General features: G+C 33.0%; 1 protein-coding gene across 1 annotated transcript in view; it reads right to left on the minus strand.

Moving 5' to 3' along the window:
- Positions 1–21671, minus strand: part of LOC106717224 — a 37241-nt gene that overhangs the window by 7124 nt on the left and 8446 nt on the right. The window contains exons 2-5 of the mRNA XM_045686106.1: positions 14897–15072; positions 8612–8752; positions 5226–7231; positions 43–4968 (exon numbers count right to left, since the gene is read on the minus strand). Coding sequence (XP_045542062.1) covers positions 43–4968; positions 5226–7212 — 6913 coding nt within the window. The 5' untranslated portion in view covers positions 7213–7231; positions 8612–8752; positions 14897–15072. The remainder of the gene's footprint in view (positions 1–42; positions 4969–5225; positions 7232–8611; positions 8753–14896; positions 15073–21671) is intronic.

The raw sequence follows: 21671 nt of genomic DNA on the forward strand, positions 1-21671 counted from the left end.
CCGTCTTTGTTTGAGATTGTACAGTGTTATTTTGAACCGTACAATCTTTAGTGTCTAATTTAAGTGTAGAACCATTGACAACCGTATGAATATTAAGTGTATCTTCTTTATATACTTTTTGCAAATCTTTTGTTTTAATGGTCATGTTACCTCCTTTTTTATGTGAAATAATTGAGCCATTTTTATTTCTTTGATTTATTGCTTTTGAAAATTTAGAAGAGACACGACGACTTCTAATATTTTTTGTTAATTTACAATTTGACACTACCATTTCAATAGAGCTATTTTTACAAGTATTCAAAATGTTGCTGTTGCTCCGATGTTTGCCGTTCCTCATTTCCGATTCTACAGTGGCCAAATTGTCAATGTCATCAAAAGTAGCAGAGAGTAAGCTCTCAGCACCTAGGTGTTTGTTCGGTAATTGTTTGCTACCCTTGTCTTTTAAAACAGATTTTGTTGTTTTCTTATCTTGTTTAACGTTGTTATTGCTTGTCATAGTACACTTCACATCTAAGAGCGGTATGTTATCACAAGATGCTGGTAATTGCATTTGTTGTTTCTTTTTTACAATTACCGCTAATGTTACATCGTCTTCAGAATCTTCATCGCCAATTGTAACCTTTTCTTTAGAAACTTTTGGGGGAGTAGGAAGGGCGTCTCCGTTTATCGGAATTATTTGCATACTATTGTCATGTGCATCGGTAGTATCCAATAAAGTTATTTCTTCGTCCATAGAATTTGACAAATCATTGGACTGCCTATTTGTATCTCTTTCAAATGTTATGTCTGGGAGTACAATAGAATTTTCTTTGTTTGAAATCGGCGTAAGTATAACTGTTGAATTTACTAAAATGCTTTCATTGACATTTAAAGGCCCACTTAACGTTATGCTTTCATTTAAGTGGTCGAAAGATTTATTGGAATCAATACATTGCAATAACGGAATTTCAATTCTATCTGCAGCTATTCTAAGATCCTCATTATAAGTTTTGATTCCGTTATTTTCAGCGTTTACATCTTCATATCCAGAAATCTCTATAATTTGGTCCTTGTCATTAGTGTTTTTATAAAAGCTTTTGTATTCCAAGCTTCCTTCCAATGGTATTAGTTTATTTCTTTCATAAGTAGTTTTTATTCGAACTGCTCTTAAATTCGCAGTCTGATCATTACTTCCTTTTTGTTTTAGTAGTTCAAGGGAAGTATCTATGTTCTGATTTTTATCAAAATCATGACTTAAAGGCACTACGTGGCTTTCAATTATTTGTATGTCTTCTTTTACTTCTTGAACATTTTCATCGTGTGTTAAGTCTATAACGACATTTGCCTCATCTTCAAACGTAACTAATTTTGGTTGTCGTTTGTGAACGGGTGTTGAATTTCTTTTAATTGTAAATGTCGATGAATATTCATGTTCACGGGTTTTGGATGTTTTTTGGTAATTTTCGTTTAAAACAACTGGAGCTTTAAGAATGACAGATTGGGGAACTGATTCAGGAGAAAGTACTGTAGACGTAGGGTATAAAGTTTTATCTGATTCGTCAGCTCGAGTAACATTTTTTATGTCTGACAGCCTTTCATCATAACTACGTTCCTTGGATAAGGCCTGCTGCTTTTTTATGAGACATTTTCTTGTTTCAGTCCCGGTAGTTGAAGCAGAAGTAGAAACATATTGGGGTAACACGTTCAATAGTTGATTTCGATGGTCAATAGGCATTGTTCCTAGAATTTCAACTAGTTCTTGAGGCAGCATTGCAATTTTTCTAGCGGTTTCTGTATCCTGTTCTGTCTCACAATTAATAATTTCTTTTGTCAAGTCATATTTTTTATCAGGCGTTGCAGTGGAGAGTTCAGAAGTATATTCTGCAATCCTGTTTGTTTCAGCCGAATTATTGTTTCTTAAAATCAAAGATTTTTCATTTTTATTTACATCAATTCCATTATTGGGATTATAATTAATCTTATCGTCCCTATCAGTCTCAACTTCATTGTAAACAGATGTAGAACTAGAAATCTTTTCCTCGGGATTATTAGAAAAATTGGTTTCATCCAGATCGGAAGTACTTATGGGCACGGAGACATTTTCCAAACTGTATCTTGTTGACGTTGTACTTTCTGGGTTATTTCTTGCTTCTTGTGTTGTGCCATTACAATTTAATGACTGGTAAAGAGGCATAGAATCACCATTAGTCGTTATGGTAATGTTTAATGTAGAATTTTCAATTTCGTAAGGCAACTGATCTTTTGGCACTATAAAACAAATCGTCTCGATAAAGGGCTGTTGTGAAGATTGACTATTTATTGTTTCATTTCTTTCGCCAATATTACTAGGCTCAGTATTAGACTGCGGCAAATTTCCACTACCGATCGTTTCATTTATATCCGGAGAGTTAACATCGTTCATATTATCCTTAAAAGGAGATAGTTTATTTTGGCTATGTGAAATTGTCGTTTCAGTGTTTGTCGAAGGTAAAATGTAGTTAGAATCACTTTTTGGAACGTTTAAGTTTATATCTTCATTTGAATTACTTAAGAGAGACTCAGCTGTATTATCGTAAACAATGTTTCCATTTTCATGTTTTTCTGATGCTTCAAGGGTATTTGATACAACATTCAACTCTCGAGAATCTGTTTCATTTGTAAGTAAATTTGTTACAATAGAATTATCCTCTAACCCTTTGTTTGACAAATCTCTCGGTGTTTCATTATTTATATGATCAAGTACATTCAAATTTTCTTCACGCTTTCCTTTATGAACGGGTTTATGATTGGAGAGATCTTGTATGTAGTCAATAGCAACACACTCTTGTGGAAGTATATTTATGGATGATGCCCTTGCTCGTTTTCTCAATGACAAATCAGTAGGGAAATCTTCGTGTATTTTGTCGTATGCCGTACCCGTTAAATTCTCATTATTTTCAGGAGATTTAGTGGACAAATTTGTGGGACTTGATTGACTGGAAGATTGTGGAGTTTGTTTAATGCTTAAATCTACTACGACATCCAAAGATACATCTTCCACGACAGTTGAATTCTCAAGTGTTTCGTTATCATCCGTATTTTTATTAGACAGATCTAAAGTTTCATAATCATCATACCTATTCATGATTAAAGTGTGTCGATCCTGACGTGAAGAATTCTGTAATGTATCTGCCGAAACTGATTTTCCGGATAAATCTAATGGAGCTGGTGACAATGGTTCAAAACTGGCACTCGTGTGCGCTGGAAGGATTTTAAGCGGAATGTCATTATATTTGTCTGAAGCATGTTGGAGGTTTATTTTACGTGAGGATTCACCGTTTTGTTCCACAGTGTTCTTTCCTGTTCGTTTATTCCACTCTGTTCTTTTGGTTGATACGTATTGATTCTGTGATTTTGTTAAATTTTTAGCTAAATTTAAATCTAAAGGAATCAAGTCATTGCTTGGTGTTAAATTTGTCAGGTTATTGTTCCTTGTAAAGTCAACCAAAGCATCTTTTTTAGTAACTGCATTACAATATTGGGAGTTTCGAACACCTGGTCTAATAATTGTTTTCAAAATATCTTTTGACATCATGGAAGGTATTTCAGGAGCCTTACCATTCTGATCTATGTTTTTATTACTTTTAGGTATTTGTGAATTCGAAATCATTTTTTCCTCTTCTTGTTGCATTTGATTCCCTGACATTTTTGGCGACTTGTGAATTACCGTGTTCCTTGGCGGAGGTAGGAGCGCCAATTGAGAAGGCGGAATCACAACATCATTTGGAGCGTTATTTTCCCTGGGTTTGATTTTATCTTGGCATTGGTCGGATAAACGATCTTGGATATGATAGTTTGGCACCTTATCTTTATCAGGGCAAATAACATCAATTATAGATTCATGCGAATTTTTATAGTCATTACCATCACTAGTTTTCGACGGTTTATCATCCGCAGAAATATGTGGCTGTGATATTTCTTTATTTATGTGCCCATGTTTTGAGCCAATAAAGTGAAATCCTTGTTCTATATAAATTGGTTCTAGCTCTATCGGCTCATCACTGCCGCATTGAACTGAAACATGCCCAGGTATGTCACTATCAATATTAGGCGTCAATTTGTTCTTTAACATTGCAATACAGTCATTTAATCCTTTACGCGGCTTACTTAACTTATTTTTTCGAGAATATTGAAAATCGGATGCGCGGTTTTGATTAAAATGTAAAGGAGGTTTATCAAGCTTAGTAACCACAGCTTGATTTTCAAATAATATATGAGGATCAGACGGGAAGTGATGTTCATCTCCGTTATTACATTCTTGTTGAACAAGAAAAAGGCGATGAAATTGAACAGCTTTGTCATGAGTCTCAGAATCAGCCGTCAAACTGGCAATTGAATGTTTAAGAGGAACGTTTTGGGTTGGCGCATTTGAATTATTTGAATTGCCACTCGGTCCGCTACTGCCTGATTGTTGGCTTTCTCTATTATTTGATCCTTCACGATTTGAATGCCCTCTGACTTTTTGTGGATCACTATTTAGATCCACTCGATTTGGTGTATTGTCTAATGAGATTTTGTCAGGTTCGGTACTCTCGATACATCCGCTAAGAGACTCTGTTCCATTTTCAATTACTAATTTCAATTCCTTGTTAGGTTTTCTTTTAGGGCGATTCAAGATAGCCTTTTTCTTTAAAGAATCTTTTTTGTGATTACTGTTACTATTGATTGATGAATCCCTTGTTTTGGGTCTCAAAGGCAAATTGTCATCTTCATCGTCATCATCATTATTGAATCCAGAATCTTTTGAATCTGTAGTAGATCGTGATGAGATAATTTTTTTATCAGATACTTTGTCAATGTTCATATATTTTTGATCCAATGAATGTTTTTTAGTCATTATTTTATTACGTTTGCGATCATACTTCCTCCTCGGAAATGAGTTCAATGGATTGACCGTAACTCTATGTCGCTTTGCTGGTAGATCAGCTAACATTTTACGGATAGTTTCAGCTGAAATCAAAAAATCTCATAAATATATAACAAAGTCCAATTAATAAAAAAAACTATTTAATTAATCTTGATTATTAATTAAGAATCAATAAAATACAGAACGTTACACGACTACATGCCACAGGAATACTAAAAGCAACTTTCTAAATAATGTGAGAAATTTTTTTTATGATGCTAATGTTTATCGCCTACGTAATTTTTAAGCATTTCGTCATCGTAGAAGGTTATGTATATTTTAAGATTTTATTTAAACTTACCGTCACCTACTTCCGACCTCGTTTTAGGCCTAGGCCTCAAAATATTTTTATCGTTTCTCTGTCCTGTTCGAATGTCTTTTCGCATTTTCTTACGTATTCTATTATCAGGAAGACGTGGACGACGTTTGCGGACGCCAAATGGCCGATAGCGGCATTTCCTGCGCACCGTTGGTGTGTCGCCTGCGCAATCTAACATATGTTGGTGCAAATCTTCAAGGGTTACAGATTTTTTGCATTTTGTGCACTCTCGAAATCCTCTCTGAGGACGAGTTCGGTTAAATATCTGACTAGGTGGCACATACAAATGTTTGAAGATATCCGCATTCAATAAAGGTTCCCCGACAATTTCATAATGTTCGATTTGTGCATTAGGATGCTCCGTTGAAATATGAGAAGAAAGCGCTCGAGAATCATGTGTTTGTGCGCCACAAGCGCAACACACATAGCACCGAGGCCGAACCGATTCACCACTGAGAACCGCTGGTGGTAAAACAAAAGGTTGTATGGTTGGAGTTAGACCTAACATAGCGGGAAAATGAAATCCTTCGCTAGAAGTTGGTTTGCCAAAATTCTTAAAGCCTTGTGTAGATGATGTTGGTATTTCTTTGCTTTCGAGTATTTCTTTCAATTCCTTGCTGATAGTATTTCGCTTCTCAGTCTTTTTTTCCAATGGTAAGCTACTAAATTTATCTTCGAATTTTTTTCTCATGCATAATTGGGTCCAAATATCTAAATTAGATACATATGTTATAATGCAGTTATTAAGGTGCGAATCACGTTTTAATTGGTCCATATTTAGAATAGCTCTACCATTATCCGCGCTATCCCATTTCCATTTGTGTTTTGGTGCTATTGCTCGCGGCACAAAACCATCCAATAGGTTACGAGAATATTGTTCGCCAGCAAGAAGAATAGGGAAACCTTCTGCTGTATTGATGGGAACACAATCCTTAGATTTCCTTGTTTTAATAATTGAATCAGGTTCAGGATTATCATTAAACGATCCGTCAAGATGTTTTAATAAATTTTCTTGAACGTTACTGGTGACTTGCATGTAAAAGCTTGTGTCAAAACATTTCTCAAACTTGTGTGTACCATTTTCAGACGGTTTTGTCCATTCTTTTTTTGTAGACTCGCCAGTCCTAGGCGATCTATGCACCACCCCCAATCTAGTTAAAATTTGATCAGCGTCGGTGTTATGAAAAGAAAAGTTGGATGGAATACGTTTATTCCATTGTATGTCATCTAAAACGATAATTGCGTTTTTCTCCATTACTGCTTTATGACTTATTCCTTTGTTTGAAGGTAATATTAAATTCGTTGTTATGTTATCCTCTATATCAGCGTCATCATGTACTTTAGTTGGTTTAAGTTCGCACGAAATAACTATTCCATTGAAGCTTTCGGCAAAATCTTTTTTATCGCTGAGAATCGACTTCGTGGCATCTGATTTTGATAACTTTTTGGACTTCTTACTCTCCAGTGACTTCTGTCGTAGTTTACTACGATAAGAAAGCTTTTGTTTTTCGCATACGTTAAGTTTATGTTGTGCCACATCTGACGTCGACGGAAATCTAGTATGACAATCCAGACAAGCAAAATATTGATTTGGATGACTGTCCACCATGTGGCGTATAATATTTGAATTGTGCTCGACATGATTGCAGAAAAGACAATCAAAAAAGAAGTCTTGTTTTGAAGAAGAAATGTGGATGAGATGAACATGCTTCAAAGCAGTTTGTTTAGAAATAAATGTTTTGTCACAGTAGGGGCAAAAATGTTTTGGAATTGTATTGTCAGACTTGTTCACGAGATCATCTGTTTTGTTAGGCAATATTTTCAAATTAGTTGTTCTTTTAGGCTTATCCAGTAAGGTCTTATTTTCAGATTTACGGGATATTTGGTTGGATTGGGGGCTATGGTTGGATTTACGTGGTCGCAGTCTTCCATTTAAACCAGTTGATGGTTCATCTTCCCCCGTATTCATCGTGTTTAGCCCTTCGAACCTACAAAAAAAAAGAAAATTAAAGGATAAATTAAATAGTTTTTTTCTAAATAGAAAAAGAAATACTCAATAACCTCAAACAAAATTAAAAATAGAAGTTAGACCTAGACCATCTTAATAGATTCCCGAATTCCTCATCAACAAAAAAGATGATTGGTTTACTTAGGGTTGATATTAATACTGAGAAGGTACTTCTCACATATTCCAACGCAGCAGTGATTTCTGAGAGATTACATGTCCCTTGTCCACTTTTTGCTTAATTTTATGTTGTGCAAATATAACAGTCAATTTGGATTTATGCTTGACTTTCGATCAGAATTCTTCCGTGACAAAGTTCATACTGAACTTGAGTATTTCTATTCTAAATGATTTTTATTTTTCTCATTTCTGTTTGTTACGCGTAAAAGTACATACATAAATGCGTGCTTTATATCGGTTTCCAAATCCCCGATACAAAAAAAAAAATCTGTATCCTCAATTGCTAGAGTAAGTAATAAGTGGTGCATTCAGTACCTGGCAAATTAAAAAAAAACCGGTAAGAAACGCCAACAAACCTTACATTGCATCACCTGATTGTAGGTATGTATCATCTTCATTTTATTATAAACTAGTTTTTTTGGCGACTTCTTATACTCAAAACTTAAATTTAAATAAAAATAAAATTGTTAAGCCTACGTATTCATCTAGGCACTATTCTACACCTACATATAAACAAATTTCATCCAAATCCATGCAGCCGCCCATGTGCCTTCTAACATACATCCGCCCATCCGTTCACTTTTGCATTTGTAATTTACATATACATTAAAATAGTATATGACACTTTAAGATGAGACTTACCTACAATTTTATTAAAGCTATGTTGCGTTTATCATATTATTTATTAACAACGGACGAACCCTCCAATATGATAGTAATCATGTTCACTACGACTTACCTTTCATTCGGCTTCTCCACATAGCTAATAAGTTCGACAAATAACACTATTCTTATATCTGTATTGAAATATTGAATCTAAATGGTTACAATTTAGTAATATAACATAAAAGACCAACTGGCGACATACTGGTAACACTTTATGAAGGAATATGAATCCAATGACAACTCACTTTTTTGAAAGTAGGCATAAAGATTTAGGTTCATTGTAAACATGTGATTTAACCGATTATGAAAAGTGAGGTGTTATTTGATTTTTATATTTCCCGGAGATAAGTTCAATAGTTTTGTTTTACCTTTCTAATACGAGGGATGTTCAATTCAACGATCTTAATTTCAAAAGGCTTACAGCCGAACTCGTAGTGTTCAAGTGGTCTCTTAGTGAGGCAATTGATAACTGATAATTTTTGACGACAAAGCTTTCCAATTATGTTCTAGTACTCACGTAGTCAACGGGAACAGGTCTTCTGCATAAATGTCATCGATATAAGCGTCTGATGCGATTGGATCCGGTGCGATGATGTGCGGATCGAATCCTACATCATGCTTAGTTTTTCCCGATGTCAATAAACCATCTGGAGGGTATCTGGATCAAGGACGTATAACTAATTTAAAATTTACCGTTTATGTTTCTAAAAAACGTCGAAGTAAACATATAGATCAGGAAGTTACTATTTTTCATATGAAATAATCTTAAATTAATTAAAAACAAGCATTCAAAAAAGCTAATTTTTTCTAAGTTTTTAGTTAATATGTTCATTAGGATTTTATCGCCGTATTCTACTAGCTCTTTTTTCAGCTCTTCATTTCAATACCCATTTTGTAGTGATTGTATAAAAATATATAATCTGCCATTTATTAATTTTGGTCAACTTGGACTGATTCATAGTATCCTGTACTTTACTAGTTAAGGTAAGACCTCTAATTAGATACCTGTTTTGGGGTTTTTAAAAAATTTGTGGTTATTGCTGTGGCCATCTTGGATTTACTTGGATAGAGAATTAAAAAAAATACCATGGTCATCCACTATTTACAAAATGATCGATGACATATTTTTCTACGACCACAACTATATAGTTATTAATAAAGAGTTTGAGAAATAAAAAATGGCCGCCATTACAAAATGGCGAATGTCGTTTATACACAACCACTCCAACTTGGATACAAAATGAACGGATTTGTCAACTACAGTAGGGTGCACTGTAAATAATACGATGACCACTTTCACAAAATGACTGATAACATATTTACAACCACCCCAGCATGCAAATGTATATGAAAGGGCTTGTTATAAAAGTTAAGTACGGTTACAGTATGTATTATACAAAATGGAGGAGAACATATTTTTGAACAACCGGCCTAACCTGAACGTCAAATGAAAGGATTTAACAAGTAGAGGTCGGTACACTTGAAATAAACCTAAGATGGTGGCTACTAGAAATTGGGTAGTGACATATTTTTACTATCCCCAAATTGGTTATAAATAAAAGGGATTGACTGGTAGAATACTGCACACTACGAATAAATGCAAAATAGCTGCCACTGCAAAATGCCCGCTGAAGCTATTAGGAAATCTTCGTTGTTTCTGTGGCAACTGTCAGCTAATTCTATCTTTATTATTAGTTGGAGTTTCCTACACCGCTACTATCAGCGCCAAAAAAAAATCAAATAGATTCAAAATATCAGCCTGTCCAGTGGGATATTGAGGTCGGTGCCGATGATATAATTTGCTAGCCCAGAATATGGGTATCAAAGGCTAGATTAATAGAACAACGTAGTAAAATTCAATTCAAAATAATAACTAAAAACTTAAAAATCGATTGCTAAAGTAGGAATTGACTTAAAAATATATTTTTTTATTTAATTAATATTAATACGGATACGATTCGTAAACAGCCAGCAAAATCACTACTTTTTCTAAATTCAATATTCGCTTGGCTTATATATCTAAAAGTAATTTCGCTCACACAGTACTAGTAAGTTATCCGGACTAAAGTCGCGTATACGCGTCAATATCTATGAGAACTTTAATATGCATTCAATTTTACCACAAAAATAGTATGCACCACTAAGTAATGAATGATTTAGGATAAATATAAAAATTTTAATTAAAAGTTAGAAATAGGTCACAATTTTTTTAGAAGAAAAAATAATAAAGTTAAAAGTTAAAGCGCAGTCAAATCAAACGACGTTAAAGGATGAAAAGAAATTGTATTTGGAAAAACTGGATCCCAAAAATGACGTTTTAGCGCTTTTCGACAAAATAGTAAATTAAAAAAAATACCATAATAGTTGTAGATTATAAAATTACCAATAAAATGCCTCTTTTTTGACATACTTTTTTTACAATCCATCGTGTCTGGGATATTACGGCTTAACAGTGGAAATTAGTGTCAATTGACACATGAAAAAGTACCTAGAAAAATTCGCAAGAGCTGACACTTAGTAGGCATGAATAAATTACCTTTAAATGAAACTTAAAACGTTCCTATAGATTCTGAAATTGAAATGAAAACTATCTTCAAAGTTTTAGGGGGTGATTTAAGTAAAAACCTTATTAGTAACCAACTACATATGCAAGTACTAAAATAGGATTTTACTAACTCATCCCCTAAAGGTTTAAAGGGAGTTTACGTGTTTATGGAAACATGTTATCCCTTTAGCAATACTTGACTTTATACAAAAACACGAAGCAAAATAAACGATCGCTGATTGGTGAAAAATACGTTTTTATCTGTTTGAACCGAAATATCTCAGAAACGGTGGTTTTAAAAAAAGTATGCAATGGATTTCATAGATAAATTTACTAATTCCATGTAAGGTAATTCAGAAATAGATAAAGGTAAATCCGAAAAACGCGAAAAACCTATATGAGCACTTTTCAGGGATAAAATTTTCAACTCTATGCGAATTGACTTTTCATGTTAATTTTTTCTTTCATCTTGTAATGAAAGATCGTATACAAAATTTCGTATAAAAGTATGTTTTTTTTTAGTTTTAAAAAAGTTTAACGTTTAACCTTTAACTCGATGCCCGTCACACCATTCACTTTGATGTCACATAGTTAGAAAGCTAAGTAAAAACCAATTTTAATAATAATTTCTTAAATCCTCACTAATATTATAAATGCGAAATAGTCTGTCTGTCTCGCCTTCCCGCCAAAACTACAGAACCGATTTAAATGATTTTTTTACACAGATAGTCTAGAGCTTGAGAAAAGACATAGACTAGTTTTAACGCGAAAAAAGGATTGTAAGGTGTTGAAAGTGGTGGTGGAAATTTGTATAGAAGTATCGTCATTTTTACAGATAGAACTTGACACTTATTTTTTAGGCTGCTAATCTGGTATAAATATAATATATGACATTTAAAGTTTGTAAAAATTTTACCCTCAAGGGTGCAATATAACAAAAGGGAATAGGGGATGAAAGTTTGTATGGTATTCTATGATGTTTATGTGAATGTTTTATATGTTTAATATGTTTTGTTGATTTTTTTATAAGATTAAGTAAAATACAACAACAGCAACAACATCAAAATTCACACACGTAACCCAAAGGGGTACGCAGATACCAAGGACCTATATTTGGCGCGGTCCTGACACACCTCTATGTTCTTCTACAACATCAACGCATAACACGTCGGTTAAGTAAAATAATTAGCCAAAAAACGCAACACGAAGACAGTATTTCACGCGGACGAAGTCACGGGTACAACTAATGATATGTTTCTTTTATATTTTATGTACTAAAATATTATTTTAAATATTCATTTAATCACTCCAACTAGGGACAAATTAAGAAACACAAAGAGACAATTTTCGTTAAATAGTTTTTTTTTGTTTAAAGCACACTAATTTTATTTACCCATATCGATAAAAGTACTTTACAACAGAGAGTTTATTATAATTTTGGTGAATAGTGCGGTCAGTAGTTAACACACGTAAAATGTTTTTGTCAGACGAAATAACGAAAACATCCGTGGGCCTAGTACGAGTTTTTTTGATGACATTATTTTTAATTTTTATCGACATATTTTGTATTAAAATTTGTGCAGTATCGGGCGTGAATACACCAAAATTTAATGAACGCGGCGCGACACAACATCAACAGTGCTGAAGACGATATTGTGGATATAATCAGTACATTTTGTGCCCCCGGAAACTCTAATAACAACACCAACACTGCTTTGGTATCAACCTCGTCAACGACGACCCCCGCACCCCGCGCCCCTCGGCCCCTCAGAGCGCAGGCGCGCAGTGAGCGACGGGCCGCATCCGCGAAATAATACCAGTCCCACTCACCCTGATGAAGGGCCCCCGAAGGGCTCGAAACTAGTCGGTGACGACACCGGATATATATTAGTTAGTGAAAATTCTCGTACTAATTTTGACATAAAAGACGATGACGATAAGTAGCCGCTTATCGCAAATATTTTCCCGAAAGATCTACCGATCGCGAAACCCTTCTTCAAACTTTCATCACTTTTACATTCGTTATATTCATCGGATTATGCATTGGAAAAACAATTTGTCTTAAACGACCTTCGAATTATTTTAGGACAAACTTTTGAAATACATTAAAAAAAATTGATCATTTTTCTTGGGAAGGTCAATTATTGTAACTTCAGTATTTAATTTGACAGGTTTATTATGATTATAGTTAATTGGAACGAAGTTCCTTATCGCGCGTTGTGAAAGGGGGCTAGACGGAAAAAATTCTTACGAAAAGTTGTCACGACACTTTTTGCTATAGACGAATGAGCGCTACTTCACCATGGCAACGACGTGACAATATATAACGAAAATTCATAGAAATAAAATGTTACTTCTTGTGAAGACTTAAGTTTTTTATTCATAGAATAAACATTGGTTCCTTCACTAATTAATTGAAAGGAACTTCGTTCCATCCGGATGTCCCTTGACACCTCTCAAGTTTTTTTTTTAATTATTTAAAAAAAAAATCAATTTAAAATTTAAATGCCCAAACCTTCAACACTAGAGGAACTACAGATGCATTGCCGGCCTCGCGGGACAAGTGCAATTGGTGCTTAACTTAAGTTTAAAAAAAAAAGTAATAATGGTAAATAAATGATCTCCAAATAGATCAACGTACGTTGCCGCCGAATTACGCGTGCAGTGGGCGGTTTTGTCACAACGGCTCATTTCACCAATTTTGCAATCAATAACAAACATAACCCTAGCTTTAAATTGCCAAAACACGACTTAACTCTGGAGCTACGAATACGATTGAAGGCGAAATAACTCAGTAAAAGACTGAGTAACTCGACAATCAAAACTTGTGAAAAGAAAAAATGCAAAGCGTTGCCTAGCAACGTAAACAACACGCATAAAATTTCACAGATACGTGTAACTGTACGTATTTCATAGATTTGTGGTGGTTAACGGGTATTCACCATAAATCTATTAAATACGTATTTATACGTGGCCCTAGTGACGGACTGTAAAAAACGTTAAAATACGTTGCCCGCATGCCAAGTGTTAATGGTGAGTGATTCTGCTGACGGTTGTGCACTGGCATAGACAGAGTTGGACGGACGTGGACAAACATCCTAACAAGCACGCATCGTGATGCTGTGTCTGCGACATAATGTTGCTTTATATGCGAAAAATATGTCCTATTTAAAAACATAAATATAAATGTGCATCTAATATATAAAATTCTCGTGTCACAGTTTTCGTCACCGTACTCCTCCGAAACGGCTTGACCGATTCTCATGAAATTTTGTGAGCATATTCAGTAGGTCTGAGAATCGGCCAAAATCTATTTTTCAATTTTTTTTTAACTGCGCGCGCACGGAGTCGCGGGCGACAGCTAGTAATATTATATAATCTAAATCTATACATATAAAAAAAAGTCGTGTTAGTTACACTATTTATAACTCAAGAACGGCTGAATCGATTTGACTGAAATTTGGAAAGCTTAGAACCAGGAAACGGACATAGGATAATTTTTACCCCTTTTTTTTGCGCGCGGACGGAGTCGCGGGTAAAAGCTAGTATTACATAAATAGTTTTAAACCGTCAATATTTTTTCTGGGTACTTCATATTTATTCTATAGTGGTGTACTCAGACCTAATTACATCTTAAAACTTAACACGCTGCAATACACATCTGCCCTGCAATATTAAAGTCTCATGCACATACAAAAAATGTATAAACAGATAAAACACATAGAAAATAAAAGAAAATAACAAATTTTGAATTAAAACATAAAAAATAGAATTAAATCCTTAAACTACAAAATTTAATTACCAAAATAATTGCATTCGTTAATTTTGAAAACATCCAGTAAATTTTTGGTCAGAATCAAATTTCCGATCTGCCACATAACAGCTGGATAATATAACCATTGAGATAAAAAAACATATAAATAAAAAACAAAAAACAACAGATAAATCATAGCGCAACAGTTATTTCGCTACATACAAAGAAGTGCCAACAGCCGCTACAGAATACGCAACATACATTTATAAAACCAAGTCTGTTTTATAAGCTAATGAGTGGGAATAATGCAAAAATACATAACATCAAAACTTAATGCCTACAAAAAAATGGTTAAATTAATATTGATTTCATGGTGCGATATGAATTTGTTGCGGAGAGACTGGGTGACTTTGAAGATGTCAATGGTGCAATGAATGAGATTTTGGTAACGGTAACCATGGTAACATGAACAAATTTTCTGTTCTAACAACATGTTTACTTACATATGCCGTTGTGGGGCGGCGCAGAGCGCCCGCCCCCGGTTGTACGCAGGCCCACACGTGGCGCCTTCTCCCCGGTGTGGCCAATACGCAAATAACCACTACGAGTTGTTTCACAGCGGGCTTGCGTCGTCACAGCCAGCTTCATGCAGGCCGTGGCTCACAACAAACAATAACACCTGAAAAATACGGAACTTTTAACTACTGTTTTCTCCAAATGATTTTTATTTAAATATAATATTTTATGAAAATAAAATTTTTGTTTGCTATTTTATCACTTAGGCAATGTGTAAAAATATATATAATCACTCGCTGCTGAATTACAAAAAACCGGTCTTTTTTTGGATTTATTTTAATCGCATCAATCTTAATTCTTATCTAAAATCCGTAAGTGTATCACCGTTAAAACATGTTAAAAATTTATTGTTTTTTTAGGACATTTATTATTTCTCTCTACAGAAATTTATGTAAAAAATTTGGTTTGTTAATAATTATTATTTAGATAAAATAGTTTTCTTCAAAAAATTTTATTTTTAATATTTATTATATAAAACATCAATTTAAAAACTATTCATGATATCACAAAAAAATAGCGATATTTCAATAGGATTTTTAATAAATTCACTATTAACTTAAAACTCAGTTGAGACAAAAATGTACCTATGTAGGTATTGGTCGCTAATAGTAGCAATCCGCACTAGTACCGCAAGAGGCAGCTGCTCGGCTTGAGCACTAAGTTACGACTGAAGCTCCCGAGAACGACAGGGGCGGGAGGGTGACCGCCAGGTTACCTAGGGACGGGAATATCGTATTCGAAGTACTTAGTGCGCAGTTGCGAGAGATATTTCCATTACGTAGTACATGATATTAATTTTGTTTTGACAAGCAAATAATTTTTTGATCAACAAGTTATATGATGTGAATAAGTTATTAATTAAAGCACATTGTTATTGCTTCAATATATAAATAACTTCATGTCTTATCTTACGGCACTCAAAATAACTTATTGTTAAAATTACCTACTGCTAGTGGACTGATTTTAAAAATCTAATTTGGAAGGTAGCTAAGGAAGTAAATAAGTGACATTTTATATGTGAGAAGTCTTAGATATAGTTACGTTTATATCCCTACTTAGGCCGAAACCGACTCCAAAATGATAATTATACAATATAGACATGTTACAAGAAAGAAGAAAACTTTCTTACTTTTTTCATGACATTATTTTGTTACTTTTTAGTGCATTTTTTTTTAGATATTTTTCATGAAGTCGGCTTTCTTTTTTTCTTAAAAATCTCTTTATTTATCGATTTTTAGTAAATTTGAAGTTCGATTACAAATTTCCTTAATACGTATGAGGACGGAAATAAGACAAATAAAGAAAAGAACTTTCCTATTTAATATGTTTAATATGTGTGTGTACTTCAATTCAAAAACTAAATTAGAATGCAGCGGATAACCTCTCATCCTTTAAACAAAGAAATAATTATCAAAATCGGTAAACTAATTCAAAAGTAACGATCTATGATCTAATACATTGTAGCTTGCCTTTAATTCTGTGCAACCACTCGCCGTAGTAGCATTTTTCGGATGCGCATAGTTTTAAATCATTTGACATCTTTCAAACTATTGGTCAGAATTACATAGTTTAAAGGCTAATGTAATCTGCATTTATTAATACTCTAGCCTCAAAATATATTTATTTGGATAAGGATTCATATAGAATATAATATAATAGCGCCGTAAGCTTACGACGCTATTTTTCGTGTGCATTTTAATCGCCGTTTTTCATATATCGTTATGGATGTCTCACAATAATCATTTTACTAATCCATTGACGATAGATATATGCCACCAAAGACTTTTATTTAGAAAATTTAACGATATATAATTACTCGATGCATCATTTTTTTGTAGGTCATATAGTTTGACCTACGTAAGCCCAGAAAGCAAAATTGTGCTTTTCATTGTAGCGCGATGTAGCATTTTTTGCTTGCGCATTTTATTCTATCGATATCTCCTAAACTACTAGACAGAATGATATAGTTTCAAGGGCAAATATAATCTACATTAAATTTTCTTGGTAATGAACATATTTTTTTTATTTAAGAATTAATACTGAACTTTAATAATAGCGTCGGGAAAAGGGCATGAATTTAATTAATGTTTCTATAGAAAAAAATGGTTATTTTAAGAAAACTTTAAAAGACAGATTTATGCTGACTTTTATTTAGAACATTTAAAGAGCTACAATTCTTCCATACATCATTATTATGTAGGTCCTATAGTTTAGCCTACGTAACCGCTTATAGCAAAAATATTCCTAATTTTTGCAACGCATTTTGAAGCTAAACTCAAAATCTATACGAGTCTTCTAGTTATTATAAAAAATGATTTACAAAAAATGGGACCCATCTGCAAGCACTACGTTTCGATTAAAATATTTTTTATCACAATCGGAGCACCATGGGCGGAGCATCGCGGTAACACATAAAAAAACAGTCGAATTGAGAACCTCCTTCTTTTTTATCTACATCTAAGTCAGTCCTTATGAACTATTGCAAAACAAAAAACTTAAATTAGACTCACATACCGTTGACAGATTATTCTGAAATTTGGTATACACCTTAAATCACGATAACAATGTTACTTTTTACATTCAGTGTATTAATCTCAATAAATCCAAGATGTCCGTCACTAAAAAATGGCCAATGACGCATTTTTATAGGTAGTATATCCTCAATATGATAATTACTCTACATATTTTTTTTAATGACTCTACATATAAAACCACGTGGTTAAATCCAATTCAAAAATATTAACTTAAAACTTAAAGTGAATTGCTAAAAATAGACTTTAAATATATATTTTTAGATGTTACTTACTCTTACTTATTGAAAGTTTTCAAATATTATCAAGTGTTTCTTACACTTTTTAACGCGAGTATATGTCAAAACTATTTATTTAAAAATTATAATCTACATTAAATACTCTAGCTCACTGTAAGTTTCCACTGCTGATATACCTGAGTATAACTTATTATTATATCTTTTATTTCAGACAGACTAAAAGACACTTAGCCCGAAAATTAGACTATAAGTTTGGAATATGACTTCTTTAAAAAGTTAAATTTGCTACTACGTCACTGACTACGTGACCCATGGCCACCTCACTCATTTTAGCTGAGCTGAGATATTTTCATCAGACACCCCTGATACATATATAGTATAGATCATCAAAATATAATTTGTTTCATCATTTAGAACCTTTTACAATTTCAATATCCATCTAGATTCTGATGCCCGCGACTCCGTCCGCGAGTAAAAAAAAAAACTTAGTAAGTAACCAACGTGTCCACCCAGGCTATTATCTGAATCCGTGCCAAATTTCATCGCGATCCATTGAACCGTTCTGGAGAAACCTTCCAACAAACATCCATCCAGCCAAACAATTACATTTATAGTATTAGTAAGATTAGCGACTCACCAATCGGCCATGTGACAAAGGATATCTTGATACTTTCTAAACTCAGAATGATATAATGTAAATGACAATTTTTTTAATCTATAAATATTAATAAAATGTATGTAATATCTTACGGTATAAGACAAAAAACATTACTGGAAAGTTCAATTCTTCGAGCGATTTCATCATAATATAGGACGGTATAATAATTTAAATTGGTTAATGGGTACTAATAAAATTTTCTGTAAAATTACAAAGTACGCAAAATTTATTCTAGCCTGAGGCAGTGTTTGAGAAGCGTCTACAAACATGATCACCTCCTATATTTTCCCCCGATCCAGGACATCCTTATCAAGTTGCTTGCAGTTCACGTGAGTTTCGTGCTCGGAGCATCAAACTCTACTTAGTTTGAACTGAAAGCATTATAGAGGTGAACCGAGGAGGGTTTTAGTTACAGTATATAAATAATCTCTCAATATATATGAAAACCAATTGTCAAACAAAATTCGATAAATGACAATATATACGTATAATTCCGACAATTGATCTTTCCAGTAAATTTATTCGTCGTATATCTAAAGATGGTATTAAACTTTTCATACAATTTTTTTTTTCTTTCGGCCAAAGGCTGACGGCCCTTGTATGTCGCATCATTTACTCTGACGTCACGTAGTCAGGGAGCTAACTAAAAGTAGACAAAACATTTTCTTTGAAACTGTAACATTTGCATACATTACAAAGAAAATAATTAAAACTTTTTGCATATATATATTAGGGTGGGTCAAAAAAATCAACTATTTTTTTTTTTACAATTAATACGGAAAAATGGGTTACTAGGCACCTTAAAAAAATTCTCACCAAATATGAACTCTTAATTTTAATAGGAAGATCCTCCGCGTCGCAGTTTTTCATTTTTTTCTCAGTCCAATAGAAAAAAAATTCATTCCTCATCATTAATTGGTCGTACAGAAAAAATTTTTTTAAGAATTTTGTAGGAAATTTAATGCTCTACAAAAAAGGTATCTTATGTTTTTTCCGTAAACCTCACCATTTCACTAATATTGAAGATTTAAGATTGATTATTTTAAGTCAAATGTCACTTTTGTTTATGAATTTTATAACTCGACAAGAAATGGCTATTATTGAATGCGCAATAGAAATTTTTGTAGCAAATTAACTGCTCTATAAAAATGGTATCATATGTTTTGGCGATTAAATTAAGCGTTCAAAAGATATTCATCATCAAACTTTCATGTATACCGATTTTAAGAGTTTTTGATTAAATAATCGAAAAATTTCAATTTAATCTATCAGTTTTGAGAAAATTTACACGAAAAATTTTTTTTTTTTATCAACTGAGAAACTTCAAAATGTTTTTCAAGCTTTTTTTTATGTGTAAGTATTTTTATCTACATTTAAAAAAATAAATTGTACATTATTATTTTTTTTATTGATAAATGATTAACTAAGCGATAAATAATGTACAATTTATTTTTTTAAATGTAGATAACAATACTTACACATAAAAAAAGCTTGAAAAACATTTTGAAGTTTCTCAGTTGATAAAAAAAAAATTTTTTCGTGTAAATTTTCTCAAAACTGATAGATTAAATTGAAATTTTTCGATTATTTAATCAAAAACTCTTAAAATCGGTATACATGAAAGTTTGATGATGAATATCTTTTGAACGCTTAATTTAATCGCCAAAACATATGATACCATTTTTATAGAGCAGTTAATTTGCTACAAAAATTTCTATTGCGCATTCAATAATAGCCATTTCTTGTCGAGTTATAAAATTCATAAACAAAAGTGACATTTGACTTAAAATAATCAATCTTAAATCTTCAATATTAGTGAAATGGTGAGGTTTACGGAAAAAACATAAGATACCTTTTTTGTAGAGCACTAAATTTCCTACAAAATTCTAAAAAAAAATTTTTCTGTACGACCAATTAATGATGAGGAATGAATTTTTTTCTATTGGACTGAGAAAAAAATGAAAAACTGCGACGCGGAGGATCTTCCTATTAAAATTAAGAGTTCATATTTGGTGAGAATTTTTTTAAGGTGCCTAGTAACCCATTTTTCCGTATTAATTGTAAAAAAAAAAAATAGTTGATTTTTTTGACCCACCCTAATATATATATATATATATATATATATATATATATTCCCTCTTAGTCTAGTATTCTAGAGTATTTCATCAATCTGATATAAGCCATTCTGCGAAGGACCTTGTCGCTCACTTCGCACCATAAACTTCCTTTGTTAATCTCCTTTCATTCATTCTTTTAACGTGTTCAAACCTTCTAATCTTTTTCGACTGTACTTACAACATTCACTTTTATATCACATTCTTCTCTTGTCAAAGCTGAAAAAGCTGACGCCCGCGACTCCGTCCGCGCGGAATTAAACATAATAAATTGCCTATGTGTTCTTTCAGACTATGTTCTACTTCTGTGCGAAATTTCACCAAGATCCATTGAGCCGTTCCTAAGGTTCCTTAAAACAAACATCCATCCATCAATCCATCTAAACATTCGCATTATTAGTACACTTTTATCACTTTTTAATTCGTTAGAATTCATTGGAAAAAAGAATTATTTTTTTTAACAATATAATAAGATACAATAAAAAAAATCGAAGATAATTTTTTTGAAAAGATCAATTATTTTAGAAGATGTTTGGTTACAAACAAAAAGTGGAATCGAAAAATCAACTCGCGGGCCGGGCGCTCTTCTGTTTACACGGATTTTACTACTTAATAGACAGGACATTAAGGAGAACGGTACTGATATAACAGTAAAGAGATCAGACGTATACGTGCTTTGTTACCTGGGCGAATCCGGGGCTCGTCGTGAATAAAAAATAAAAGAAAGTTGAAATGAACAGTATTCTTTTAGACAAGCAATATGCTAGTGATGAAAACTGAGCAATAAGCAAGCAATAAAACCGAGCCAATAAATCATCAATAATATTTTGGTAAACACAAATGGTGCTCGAAAATTAAAGCCATCAAAAGAAGGCAAGAATCGACACTGTCTTTTTTGTTGCAATCGCTATTTGACTGCGCGCATCTATCCCTTTCACACTTGCTACGGTGTCTAATAGCGATAACGAAACGACAACAATAATAATGCTTTGTTTGACATGAGATGGCATGCATCCCCAAAACAGCTTAATACGGACACCCACCGTTGTAAAGAGTTCACGATTTTTTCGAAGTATTCAGTAAAAAGAGACTAAAAGTTTGCTAAACTGTAACAAATTGTTTAAGATGCTATTACCTTGACATTACACTGTAATCGCTTT

The sequence above is a fragment of the Papilio machaon genome, chromosome Z (assembly GCF_912999745.1).
Source record: "Papilio machaon chromosome Z, ilPapMach1.1, whole genome shotgun sequence".
Lineage (NCBI taxonomy): Eukaryota > Metazoa > Arthropoda > Insecta > Lepidoptera > Papilionidae > Papilio > Papilio machaon.